General features: G+C 37.4%; 2 protein-coding genes and 1 long non-coding RNA gene across 4 annotated transcripts in view; 1 reads left to right on the top strand and 2 right to left on the bottom strand.

The window, feature by feature from the left end:
• Nucleotides 1–14,163, top strand: part of LOC147836787 (uncharacterized) — a 150,092-nt gene extending 135,929 nt beyond the window's left edge. Inside the window, exon 2 of the mRNA XM_088650362.1 lies at nt 13,276–14,163. The gene's annotated coding sequence lies outside the window, so the exon portion shown is untranslated. The remainder of the gene's footprint in view (nt 1–13,275) is intronic.
• LOC148680278 (uncharacterized) overlaps nt 1–14,449 on the bottom strand; it is a 141,874-nt gene that overhangs the window by 61,462 nt on the left and 65,963 nt on the right. The gene's annotated exons all lie outside the window — the stretch shown is intronic.
• znf1147 (zinc finger protein 1147) lies at nt 3,862–12,634 on the bottom strand. Of its 2 annotated transcripts, XM_087245581.1 has the most exons (3): nt 12,582–12,634; nt 11,890–12,039; nt 3,866–5,210 (listed from the first exon to the last, which is right to left on the bottom strand). In XM_087245581.1, exons 2-3 carry the CDS (start codon nt 11,972–11,974, stop codon nt 4,513–4,515), a joined length of 783 nt encoding a protein of 260 aa, XP_087101707.1. In that variant the 5' UTR covers nt 11,975–12,039; nt 12,582–12,634; the 3' UTR covers nt 3,866–4,512.

Below are 14,449 nucleotides of genomic sequence, written 5' to 3'. Positions count from 1 at the left end.
TGGTAGAAACGCGGAACTTTGTCTCAAAAGGTCTGCTATATGAACCTTAATGTAAGTTTGCTGAGAGAGAGAGAGAAAAGTAACAGAAACGCCCAACGTGGGGCTCGAACCCACGACCCTGACATTAAGAGTCTCATGCTCTACCGACTGAGCTAGCCAGGCGGATGAGGAGTCCCCACTAGAACTAGACACTGTTAACAGTAATACCTTCCCTACCCGTGACAATCTTTTGCTAAATCCTGATTTCATCTTGTAACGCTGGACAGAATGTGGCCCAGGATCTATGTCCAGTGCACGTGTTAGCAGTTGCAAGGCAGCAAAATGCCTAATTCGTCCCTGGGTGGGCTTGAACCACCAACCTTTCAGTTAACAGCCGAACGCGCTAACTGATTGCGCCACAGAGACTTAGTGAAAGGTCACCTACAGTGGTAGAAACGCGGAACTTTGTCTCAAAGTCTGCTACATGAACCCTAATGTAAGTTTGCCGGGAGAGAGAGAGAAAAGTAACAGGAACGCCCAACGTGGGGCTCGAACCCACAACCCTGACATTAAGAGTCTCATGCTCTACCGACTGAGCTAGCCGGGCTGATGAGAAGTTCTTTAAGGAACCAGAAACCGTTTACAGTAATACCTTCCCTACCCGTGACAATCTTCTGCTAAATCCTGATTTCATCTTGTAACGCTGGACAGAATGTGGCCCAGGATCTATGTCCAGTTACAAGGCAGCAAACTGCTTGATCCGTCCCTGGGCGGGCTTGAACCACCAACCTTTCAGTTAACAGCCTAACGCGCTAACCGATTGCGCCACAGAGACTTAGTGAAAGGTCACCTACAGTGGTAGAAACGCGGAACTTTGTCTCAAAAGGTCTGCTATATGAATCCTAATGATAGTTTGCTGAGATAAAGAGAGGTAACAGAAACGCCCAATGTGGGGCTCTAACCCACGACGCTGAGATTAAGAGTCTCATGCTCTATCGACTGAGCTAGCGGGGATGATGAGAAGCTCTTTTAGGAACCAGAAACCGTTTACAGTAATACCTTCCCTACCCGTGACAATCTTCTGCTAAATCCTGATTTCATCTTGTAACGCTGGACAGAATGTGGCCCAGGATCTATGTCCAGTGCACGTGTTAGCAGTTGCAAGGCAGCAAAATGCTTCATTCGTCCCTGGGTGGGCTTGAACCACCAATCTTTTAGTTAACAGCCAAATGCGCTAACCTATTGCACCACAGAGAGTTAGGGAAAAATCACCTACAGTGGTAGAAAGGCGGAACTTTGTCTCAAAAGATCTGCTACATGATCCCTAATGTAAGTTTGCTGAGAGAGAGAGAGAAAAGTAACACAAACGCCCAACGTGGGGCTCGAACCCACGACCCTGAGATTAAGAGTCTCATGCTCTACCGACTGAGCTAGATGAGCTGATGAGAAGCTTTTTCAAGAGCTAGACACCGTTTACAGTTATACCTTCCCTACCTGTGACAATCTTCTGCTAAATCCTGATTTCATTTTGTAACGCTGGACAGAATGTGGACCAGGATATATGTCCAGTGCACGTGTTAGCAGTTGCAAGGCAGAAAAATACCTAATTCGTCCATGGGTGGGCTTGAACTACCAACCTTTCGGTTAACAGCCGAATGCGCTAACCAATTGCACCACAGAGACTTTGTATGATGTCACCTTCAGTGGTAGAAAGGCGGAACTTTGTTTCAAAAGGTCTGCTATATGAATCCTTATGAAAGTTTGCTGAGAGAGAGAGACAGAGAAGTAACAGAAACGCCCAACGTGGGGCTCTAACCCACGACCCTGAAATTATGAGTCTCATGCTTTACTGACTGAGCTAGCCAGGCTGACGAAGAGCTCTTTCAAGAGCTAGACACCATTTACAGTAATACCTTCCCTACCCGTGACAATCATCTGCTAAATCCTGATTTCATCTTGTAACGCTGGATAGAATGTGGCCCAGGATCTATGTTCAGTGCACGGGTTATCAGTTGCAAGGCAGCAAAATGCCTAATTCGTTCGTGGGTGGGCTTGAAACAACAATCTTTTAGTTAACAGCCAAATGCGCTAACCTATTGCACCACAGAGAGTTAGGGAAACATCACCTACAGTGGTAGAAAGGCGGAACTTTGTCTCAAAAGATCTGCTAGATGAACCCTAATGTAAGTTTGCTGAGAGAGAGCGAGAAAAGTAACAGAAACACCCAACGTGGGGCTCGAACCCACGACCCTGAGATTAAGAGTCTCATGCTCTACCGACTGAGCTAGCCGGGCTGATGAGAAGCCTTTTCAAGAGCTAGACACCGTTTTCAGTAATACCTTCCCTACCCGTGACAACCTTCTGCTAAATCCTGATTTCATCTTGTAACGCTGGACAGAATGTGGCCCAGGATATATGCCCAGTGCACGTGTTAGCAGTTGCAAGGCAGCAAAATGCCTAATTCGTCTCTGGGTGGGCTTGAACCACCAACCTTTTAGTTAAAAGCCGAACGCACTATCCGATTGCGCCACAGAGACTTAGTAAAATGTCACCTACAGTGGTAGAAAGGCAGAACTTTGTTTCAAAAGGTCTGCTGTATGAACCCTAATGAAAGTTTGCTGAGAGAGAGGCAACAGAAATGCCCAACATGGGGATCTAACACACAAGCCTGAGATTAAGAGTCTCATGCTCTACCGACTGAGCTAGCCGAGCTGATGAGGAGCCATTTAAAGAGTTAGACACCGTTTACAGTTATACCTTCCCTACCTGTGACAATCTTCTGCTAAATCCTGATTTCATCTTGTAACGCTGGACAGAATGTGGCCCAGGATATATGCCCAGTGCAAGTGTTAGCAGTTGCAAGGCAGAAAAATGCCTAACTCGCCGCTGGGTGGGCTTGAACCACCAAGCTTTCAGTTAACAGCCAACACGCTAACCGATTGCGCCACAAAGACTTAGCGAATGGTCACCTACAGTGGTAGAAAGCCGGAACTTTGTCTCAAAAGGTCTGCTATATGAACCCTAATGAAAATTTGCTGAGAGAGGTAACAGAAACACCCAACGTGCTGCTCGAACCCATGACCCTGAGATTAAGAGTCTCATGCTCTACCGACTGAGCTAGTCGAGCTGATGAAGGGCCCTTTCAAGAGCTAGACACTGTTTTTAGTAATACCTTCCCTGCCTGTGACTATATTTTGCTAAATCCTGATTTCATCTTGTAACGCTGGACAGAATGTGGCCCAGGATCTATGCCCAGTGCACGTGTTAGCAGTTGCAAGGCAGTAAAATGCCTAATTCGCCCCTGGGTGGACTTGAACCACCAACCTTCCAGTTAACAGCGGAACACGCTAACCAATTGCGCCACAGAGACTTATTTAGAGGTCACCTTCAGTGGTAGAGAGGCGGAACTTTGTTTCAAAAGGTCTGCTATATAAACCCTAATGAAAGGGGTCACCAACCTTTTAGTTAACAGCCGAACGCACTAACCGATTGTGCCACAGAGCTTTGGTTATCAGTTATTAATCAGTTATTAGAGATTAGTTATTAAAACAATAATGTTTAAAAATGTGCCGAAAAAATCGTATCTCCATTTAACAGAAATAGGGGAAAAAAAACTTTTTTTTTACTTGTTCAAACTACTTAATTACACAATTCTTAAGATTTACATGGGACAACTTAATGTTCAGTCCAAATAATTTGGTAAAAGTGTTAAGTTATCTTAATTTGTGTTAAGACAACATGAAAGAATTGTGTGAAACCCTGCACAAATATGGTAATCGGTTCATAATAAGTTAAAGCACATTGTCAGATTTTGCTGTATTTGGCTTAACAGTTGTATAGATGGACTCTTAATACAATAAATAAGTAAGCTGACCAAAGTTCTTACGGGGTGAAGACTTTATTGAAGACAATGAATAGTGCAGTTCCTCAGCAGTGATGTTAACTTGTCTGTCTTCAAGTAACTAACTGTGAGACACTACTTTATAACAAAGGATGATCTAATTTGTGAATCATGTTTTAGCTAAGCATGTGATCCTCTCGAAAGTAGTTTATAAATAAACTTCACTTGAATAAACAGCCAAACTACATGAAAAAGCTGCCGTTTTGAATATACCCGTGTTTGTGTGGACAAGGCCTCAATGTTGAGGACTCTGCTCTCCATTGTGAAGCTTTAGGTGAGTGTTGAGGATTCTTTTACAGTTAAAGCCCTTTCCACACTCACTGCATCTAAAACGATCCTTTCTTGAGTGAATCTTCATGTGTTGCTTAATGGTGTCTTTCCGTGTGAGACTCTTTCCACACTGATCACATGTGAACACTATGGTTCCAGTGTGACCATTCATGTGGTTCTTGAGGCTAAATTTGGTTGTGAAGCTCTTTCCACACTGAGCACATGCAAACGGCTTCTCTCCGGTGTGAGTTCTCATGTGGTGATTGAGTGTGTTTTTATGTGGGAAACTTTTACCACACTCTGTGCATATGTAAGGTTTCTCTCCAGTGTAAATACTCATGTGGATGTAAAGGTCTTGTTTTTTACCTAAATTCTTTTCCACACTGTTCGCAGGTGTAAGGTTTCTCCCTAGTGTGAACTCTCATGTGAGCAATCAGGTTCAGCTTTTTACTTAAACTCTTTCTACACTGTTTACAGCTGAAAGGCTTCTCTCCAGTGTGAATTCTCATGTGCACTTCCAAGTTTCTTGCATGGCGGAAGCTTTTTCCACACTGTTGGCATGTGTACGGCCTCTCTCCAGTGTGAATTCTCATGTGGGATTTAAAGCTTTGTTTTTGACTAAAACTCTTTCCACACTGTTCGCAGGTGTAAGGTTTCTCCCCTGTGTGAACTCTCATGTGAATATCAAGGTTTGGCTTTTGACTAAAACTCTTTCCACACTGCTTACAGCTGAAAGGCTTCTCTCCAGTGTGAATTCTCATGTGAGTTTTTAAGCATTGTTTTTGACTAAAACTCTGTCCACACTGTTCGCAGGTGTAAGGTTTCTCCCCTGTGTGAACTCTCATGTGAACATCAAGGTTTGACTTTTGACTGAAACTCTTACTACACAGTTTACAGCTAAAATTACACCCAGATTTGGATTTCCGAGGTCTTCCGTGTGATGAAGTCTTTTTAGTCAGTGTGGGTTTTTCATCAGTCGTTAGTTCTTGTGGTTTCTCAAACTGCCATTTCTCATCTATTTCATTCTGTCCATGTGTCTCTTCCTTCAGCACCATCCGGTCTAAAAAAAAAAAAAAAAAGTTAGCTTTAGTATGAAGACTCAAAGCGACAAGCAAGAAATGGATGTTGAATGTCTTACCATGAAATTACCTTACCATTTACTCTCCATCATGTGGTTTTAAACTTTCCTTTATTGTGGAACACAGTAAGCCAGTAGTGTTTTTTTTTATCTTCTGTGTTTAACTCATAAAGGTTTAAATCCACATGAGGGAGAGTAAATGGTGAGACTATTTTCATTTCTGCATCAACTATCCCTTTAAAAGGTTTCTACAATTACCCATTTTTTACAAGATGTACAATAAGTCTTTGGTGTTCCAAGAATGTGTCTGAGGTTTCAGCTCAAAATCAGATCATATACCTTGTAGAATATTTAATGTTGGGGGTCAGAGGAAAACCAAGCTCTTGTTTTTAAAAGCAAATGATCAAATGCACTCTCTCTAGATTACTCGTGTTGTGTTCCCTCTTGCTTGGAAGACCCGATTGAGACAAATCCTGCATGTCCATAGCAAGTATGCATAATTCATGCTTATATTTGCAAGTTTGCATTATTGTATAAAACTTATGCAAATTCTTAATGCCACATTTGCTTTAAAAAGGAGTGATGAGGAGATGGCAAGATGAAATACTTTGTTACTTGTTTTCATTTATTTGTACTTTTGTCTTTGTTTTCTTGCCTTTGTGTATGCCCTGAGGCTTGGCTGAAGATCTACTTAGTGACATTGTATATACCAGACAAGATGCAGAAATGCCAATCAGGGACAGTGACAACATAAATATACAAAATAATAATGTTAACCCAGGGTTTACGAATGTGAACTGTCTGTTAATGAACACCCAGGATTATTTTTTAACCCCAGGTATAGCATGAGCCGTGTGGAAGGTGACTACAGATAACCCAGAATTTATCCAGGTATAGATTGACCCAGGGTTAACAATTTGAAGTGTGAAAAGCCCTAAGAATACTCAGCATCAGCTGTCAGGATAAACAGATTATAATGACAAACAGCGACAACTGTCAATCATGTCATGATGACCTGGGGCCTGTTTCAGTAAGGAGGTTAAACCAACTCAGAGTTTAAACTTGAACTCTGAGTTGATTTACAGAGAGATTAAATTCTCTGAGTTTTCGGATTCAGAAAAACATTTGAGCTACAAAAGTCTTTCAGTCAAGAGCAGTGAGGGATTTTCTCCTTTTGTTGTTTGATTAATGCTAAAAACAGTCAGCAGCAGGAATATTGCGCACTGTCACTTTAAGAATAGTGCGGCTCTGATATGGTTTCTCTTTCACATGTCTTTTGATTCTCAACTTGTTTGTTTATTACACAAATAAGAGTTAATATGAATATTCACTAAACACAGCACTCTGACCCAAATTTGCATGCATTTGACCATTAAAGCGCTCAGATTAAGATGGCTCTAGATGTGTGTTCTATATGATGGAATAATCGTTTATCTCGATTAATGGTTTTTCATAATCATTAGAAGCTAAAATCGAAATTGAAACCAGATTTTCGATTAATTGCACAGCCCTATCAAGTGGTAGAGGTTGATATGACATTTAGAATGTAAGCAGGACTAAAAAATCTTTTTAGAACGAGAACGAATAATCCCATTAATCTAGTTACAGTACATGTCCGTCAAAGGTTAGTGAATTTAAGCTAATTATTCATTAAGAAAGGACAAGCCATTCTGCTACGTGACTTTGTTCTTTGTGTAACTAAAATGTAGACAATAGCTATGTTTCTATCCAAAAATGCGAATTATATTTATGCGCAAAACTGGGATGTCACATAAAAGATGTGCGAATAAAGCTGCGTTTCCATCCAATGAATCAAAGAGAACAAAATCGTCACTTCCTGATTAACAGGCCCCAATTAAGAACAGTAAAAACAGAATTTACTGCGGTAGAAGAAGCTACATGAATCTTTTATTTAAATGACAGCTCAGAGGTCAATGCTGGCACACAGTGAACACGTGTTGGCGTTTGAAGCAATGAGACGCAGAGAACAGATGTTCTGGAGGTCTTTAATAAAATAATAACATGAATACTGAAACGGTTCAGGTGTTTTAGAATGACCAAAACAACATTTCAGATGTTTATAATGTTCTCAGCCTGCTGGTTTGTGCATTCACACACATTTTCATCATCATATGATCTCTTATACCAAACCTTTTTAAACACACATACTGGAATTTGTTCAGTAAAAGTGCTTGCTAGGTTTACGAGAGTTTATCTTCTCTTATCGAATAAAAAGTTTGTCCTACTCAGTTATGCGCATGTTTCTTTATGCTTATATTTCAAAAGTTATGTGCATCATGGCGTTTCCATCAACCAATTTTTTATGCTTATAGCCTACCCAAAATGCACATAAAATTAGGTGGCTGATAATGTAAGGCTAAGTGAGAAATACCGCTTTATCTTTTAAAAAGGGGAGGAGACCGACAGAAAACTCTCTTTCAGAGACAGGCTCTCTTGCTCTGCAAACAAGTGTGTTCATGACTATACATACAAAGAAAAACAATAAAATTAGAAAATATGACTTTGCTACAACAAGCAGCATTAGGCATGGGTCAGTATAAGATTCTGACAGTATGATAACCTTGAATAAAAAATATCACAGTTTTATGGTACTGTAATTACTCCTCTAAAATATATTCTTTTAAATGTCTGGGTAAACAGACACTTTTTCCTCTTAGAACACAAAACATTTTCTTTTGAGAAACTTTTAAAGTATTTTGGAGCAGTAAACATGTCAGGCTGAATCACTCAATTGAATCATTGACTTCTGTTGTCTTCATTTGTTTCATAAACACAGATTTCTTTACAATTTAAAATGGCATCTTTGGAGATCTTTTCTGCTGGAGATACTGTTGTCCTGAAAAACTTAAAACAAAATATTTAAAAAAAAAAAAACTTGCATATAGCGATGAACGGTACAGCAGAAAATATTTGCCAGTTTTAAAATCTTGACTTTTTTTCAAATTGCGTTATACCTTGAAAACGGTTATCGTCCCATGCCTCAGCAGCACAACACTGTTTTTAGGATCTAAAAATGTATTCGTTAATAAAAGTCTCAAGCAAAAAGATTCCAATGGCAGCGCCTGCTGGTACGTAAAGAATATGGTCAATACTGACAAACTTCACACTCAAATGTTTGCATATCATCAGCATGCTGTAATCCATTTCTTAAGCAGCAAAAGTCATTTTTAGACTAGTTTGTTGGCCAGTTGTAGTCAGCGCAATGTTAAACGTTATTGTTTCACAATAGTCATTTAGTCTCAGGTCGCCCTGCAGCAACATTATATAGTTTAGAATTCTGTACAATGTTTTATAATAATTAATTACTTTAGTGTCCATTTCATTCAGCATGTTTAATATTGGGGGCATCCATGTTTTTTATACTTTAAACCAGAGTTTCTGCTTGTTTCACCAAGTTAAATGTAAGACTTTTAAAGACATTTTTAATACCATTATGACAATTTTAGACTCATAAAGGGCTAAAGGCTAAGGAATTTTTCAAATACCCCAGATGAAAAAGATTTTAAATTTGCCCTATTTAAAAAAATGATAATTTAATACATTTAATAATACAATAATAAATTAATAAAAAATATATCTTATAGATATTTCTTAGCAAAATATTTTAAATTGTGTGTAATAACATGCAAGCTTTACTTGTATCCACACACTTCTTTCCTAAATAAACTTTCTTTAAAAAATAATTAAAAATGAACAAATGTTTTAAATGTTTTAAAAACTATAACAAACTAAATCTACACAACAATCTGTGCTTGATGTCTTCAGCAGTAAATACATGGAGCACATTTAAACAAATGTTATTGTGAGGAAAATACTTAAACCATTATAATAAATACAGTTAAAATGACGTTTTTGAATGAAAAGTTGAAAGTTTTATTGAGATGGATTGTTGGTGATTGTATGGGTTTTGGCCAGATTGGGTAGCAAAACATGAACAAAGGAAAATGAAGACTTGTTTAAAAAGATTTAAGACCTACAACACAACATTTCAGTAAATTTAAGACTTTTTAAGGCCGAAAACTTTGATTTTGGAATTTACGACATTTTAAGACCCCGCAAAAACCCTGTTTAAACACAATAGCCCTGATAATTAGTTATTATAATAATGATGAAATTCTAACTCAGTTACTATCTGTGAGAACTAGTAACAACTACTAGAAACAAGTTTAAACCCATAAAGAAGTCGATGAAAAAAGTTAATTTGGATCAATGTGACATATGCAAATGGAAAATACTAAGCCAACACCATCACTGTAATAGCAGATATCTTCTATGAGAATATTGTAGGTCAAATATCTTCAGCTCAGTTTAAGTTTTTTTTTTATTATTAGTTGTTTTTATTTATTTTATATAGCGCTGGTGCTCAAGGACGCTTTACAAACAGTAGGAGAACAAGAAAAGCAATAGCCTTAAGAAGGTAGAGAAAATGGGAGACTAATAATAAATAAAATAATGACAAAAGACACGAGAACGAGTAACAAGAGAGAAACTCATTTCTGTCTTTCAATAGTTATGTTTCCATCCACCTATTTTTATGCACATAAAAAAAAACGTTTTATGGAAACACCATGATGCAAAAAAAAAAAAAGTATGCGCATAACTGAGTAGGATAAACGTTTTATTCGATAAGAAAAGATCAAAAATCACGATGGAAAACACGATACAAACTCCAGTATGTGCATTAAAAAGGTCATGTGATTTTGTTATAAGAGATCATGTGATGATATAAATGTGTATGAATGGACAAACCAGCCGGCTCAGTACATTATAAAACATCTGAACTCTTGTTTTGGTCATTCTTAAACGCCTTACAGTTCAAGTATTAGTGTTATTATATTATATTATTCAAGACCTCCAGAATCAAGAGCATCTTAGCTTCGCGTCTGACACCTTTAAAGCCACTACGCGTTCACTGCGTTTCAGGATTACCCTCTGAGGTGCAAGTCATTTATTAGATGAAGAAAAGATTAGCCGCATTTCCACTGTCGGGCATGTGCAAGCCAGGGCTTTTATCGGGCAGGGCCAGGCCAATCGCAAGGGGGGGTTGAGCAGTGAGGCAGAAATCATGTCGCGTTTCCACTGTCGGGCTAGTACCTCGCAGCGTGTCATGCAAACCCCGCCCCCAGAATCTCCCCCGAATCAAACGTCACACAACCCGCCCACTTCAGCGGGAATCAGGCGGATAATGCATGCATGAAAGAAAAAAAGGTAGCCTAGTTTCTGCTTTCACCCACCCATAAAATGCTCGGTTTACATGATTTGATTAATATCATCGTATCCATATACTTTATAAATAATATTTCAAACCTCCTCCGGTGTTTATTGTTTTAGAAAATATCTTAAATCTTTTTTTCAGATAGGCCTTTGGAAAATGAAAGTTTAATATGGCTTTAAAATGGTTTGATTTATGTACTGTTTATAGGCTACCTAAATTATTATAGCTAGATTTTATTGGGTTTTATATTGATTTTATTATGTCTGATATTTGTAATTATTTAAATTATTTCAATATATCTTGGGCTATTTTATTAGGATATGACACTATTGTTTTTGAGTCTACAAAAATAGACACGAAACTTGTAAATTTTCATGTCTTTCTGTGGTATTTATGTTGTGTATTATCTTCAAAATAAATAAAAACAGAAGCCGCTCGCAGCATCAACAGAGCTGTGAAGAGAGCGCTCTTTTGCTCGGTCTAACATTCACATACAGGCAACTAAACGTGCACAAACACCTTTTAAACTTGACAAAAACTCTCGATAACCTTTACTGTCTGCTGTGTCTTTAATGCGGTGTAAAGATTATTATGCGTTATTGAAACATTAAGGAGGATGCAGCAAAGTCACTTATAAATGAAAACTTTATCAATTTACGCAACAGCCTTACATTTAAAAGGGAAACATAAGGGCGATTATACGCAAAAAGACCCCAGACTAAATGGCTAGATGTTTTCTTTCCCTTATTTTTTTATTTGGTTATCTGTTTGGTGCATGTACTCTTGTGCGATCGGAAAACTAGTGTCTGCCTCTCCTTTCACTCCGCCCCGAAGTCCCAGCTAGCCCTCTTTGGCCCAAGGTATTCAGCGGGCTGAAAACGGCCGGCTGCTGGGCCCGAGAAAGCCCCGCTTTGGCTCCGGAAGTGATAGTGGAAACGTGACTGGCCTTGGCTCGCTCACTTTAGGCGTGATAGTGGAAACGCGGCTATTGATCCAGCTTCTCTTATCGCAGCAAATTCCATTTTTACTGTTGATATTTGGCGCCAGTTAATCAGGAAGTGATGATTTTGTTCGCTTTGACTTTGTCATTGTATTTGCACTGTCTGTATTTTGCACTGTCTGGAGCCAGCACCTAAGCTTTCCACTCATCATAGCTCACGTGCTGCTGATGATGTTACAATAAAAGTGATTTGATTTGAATGCAAACGCAGCTTTTTTTGCATATCTTTTATGCTAAAATCCACTTTTGAGCATAAAGTTCATTCGCATTTTTGGATGGAAACAGTTCATGAGTGCTTATGTGCATTTAGGAGAACTAGGCAGCACATTCAGAGCTGCAAGATGGATTTAATTAAATATTCTTATTATTAAAATATCTGAATGAGGATTAAATGACTGAGTTGGTCTTTGAGAATGAAAACCAACCTGTTTGTTCCTGCAGATCTTCCTGTTTGACTGTGAATGTTTCTTCAATCTTCACATCTTCACTCTCCTCTTTAATAAACGCCATCTTTATAACAGTGTGGAGATCAGTCGCTTCAGCAGGAGTTTTTCTCTGTGTTTGGACACTTTTTCCTGTTTAAAATAAATAAAACAATGAACAAACAAAATAACTTCTTAACACTTACTTCAACAGTTTCTTTATAGGAGAGTTATTAACAATAAGAAATCAGGTAAGTTCAAGCAAGAAACAATAGCCACAAATGACCTGATTAAAACTAGTAATGTTACTCCATTTCTTATATAGTCGTAAACTTAGAATGGAATGACAATATACTATTTAATAAATTAAATTTTCAATAAAGAACTTATTACACACATCTCTGTAACTTTTTTTTTTCTTTGTAACTTTATTCTTTATGTATGTCCTTAATTGTTTTGTTTGTTTTATTTAGCTTATTGTCTGCTTACAGCAATGCATAGCACTTTTTTTGCACAAGACAAATTTCCTCTTGAGGACAAAAAGTTTATCCTATTTCACTCACAGTAATGAGGGCTATATTGTATAAAGGGTAAAATAATATTGTCAACAGCAGGTACATAATTTAGCACTGAATGAAAAAAAAATGAAACTTTAATCAATCGCTTTATATAAGTGTAAACGCTTTAAAACAAACCTTTCTCCAGTTGAATCACAGCGCTGGAACGGCGCAGGCTTATGACGTCACACGTCGCGCCAAAATAAAAGTCTTTTTAACCCTTTTTTTTGCCACTTACTGTTGCAGTCACGACTTATTGATACATTTCTCCTTCGTTTCCACTTTCTCACAGACGCACATATATTCAGTATTTGGAGTTGATCAAAACTTTTACTCTAAAGATTTTAAGACAATTAAAAAACTTTGAATCCACTAAGACTAAGTGTTTAAAGCAAAAATCTCAACATTCTAAAAGGTATAATAAATAATCTAATGAGTGTTTGGAGCTGAAACTTTACAGAAAAGGAGGTAAAATAGGTGTCCTCCATGTAAAAATTATTCATTACTACTACACGTTTTAGTTCTTCTAACTAGTCATGACTTATATATAGTTTATCTCTGCGTTTGGACACTTTATCCTGTTAAAAATTAACAAAGCAATAAAAATGTAAAATGAATAAAACAATGAACAGAAAGAAAATAACTTCTCTTCTTCTTATATGAGAGTAATTAACAAAAAGAAATCAGATAAGTCTGAGCAAGAAACTATAGCCATATTAGCTGATTAAAACTAGTAACATAACTTTATTCTTATATATAGTGATGTAAACTTAGAATGGAATGACATTATACTGTTTAATAAATTAAAGCTTCAGTAAGACACTTCAGTAAGAGTTTCCCATGATGGAAGGGCATCCGCTAAGTAAAACATATGCTGGATAAGTTGGTGGTTCATTCTGCTGTGGTAACCCAAGAATAATAATGGGACTAAGCCAAAAAGAATGAATGCTGAGCACTGTATGTCCAATAATGTTTAATCTGAACTGTGTGCTATTCTTGATGGAAGCAGATCTGTCTGCAATTATGTTATAGGATTTGAAAATTTTAATTATAAACAGATATATTTTGAATGTTTGAGTGAAGGATAATGAGTGAATGACTAAAAATTAGTGTTTGAAAGAGAAAGTAATGAAGTGTGCGAGAGACCAAACAGAGTTAAATTTAAAAAAAAAAACTAATTTATTTGATTAGCCCTAAAGAATTTTTGATTTCATACATCTTCACATTCAAATATGCAGAACCACACCATCACATCCCTTTACCACCCCATCACAATAAAAAATGTGACAGGGTGGTAAAGTGCATGCAAAAATGGCTGCAAATATCCCCTGTGGTCAAGTTCCTCACCTAGCATACCTTCATTCAATCTGAAAATTTACTCTTCTTTGCTTTATAAATGTAAAAAAAAAAACAGCTTACCCTATCTATTTTGCGTGACAGAGTGGTTCGGTAAGCTTGACAGACCCTGTCTAACAAGAAAAAAGAAAAAACAAAACAAATGTAAATACATTTTTGTAATTCCCTGCTTTTAGTCAATTTTGTTTTGTGATGTAATTTAAAGCAAAAGTACATCATTTACAGATGAAACAAGTTAGTGTGACGGGGTGGTAAGTCACCTGGGATGCACACAAATCAGGAAATATTTACAAAAAATATATAAAATGTATAAATTAAATATATCTTATGAAAATAGAAACAAACATATAAACCTCAAAACAATAAAAACTTAGGAGGGAAAAAGTCATTTATTTGGTGATATTTTAGGTGCAAATTCAGTGCTGATCAGCACAGACATGTGCAATCTGTTATGTAATCATAAAAAAGTATATAAAATAAAGAATATTACACTTTAACAATCATCATTTATAATGTATCATGCTAGCAGGAAGCCTTGAATTAATTACTTTAAGCTTTGGAAAAACAATTTAGGACATTTTTGTGCTTCTTGCAGCTCATCAAATGTTACAGACACAAATGGCACCCGTTTGACCCATAAATGTTTAGAG

The sequence above is a fragment of the Danio rerio genome, chromosome 4 (assembly GCF_052040795.2).
Source record: "Danio rerio strain M-AB ecotype USA chromosome 4, GRCz13ab, whole genome shotgun sequence".
Taxonomy (NCBI): domain Eukaryota; kingdom Metazoa; phylum Chordata; class Actinopteri; order Cypriniformes; family Danionidae; genus Danio; species Danio rerio.
This window is presented reverse-complemented; position numbering and strand designations above follow the sequence as displayed.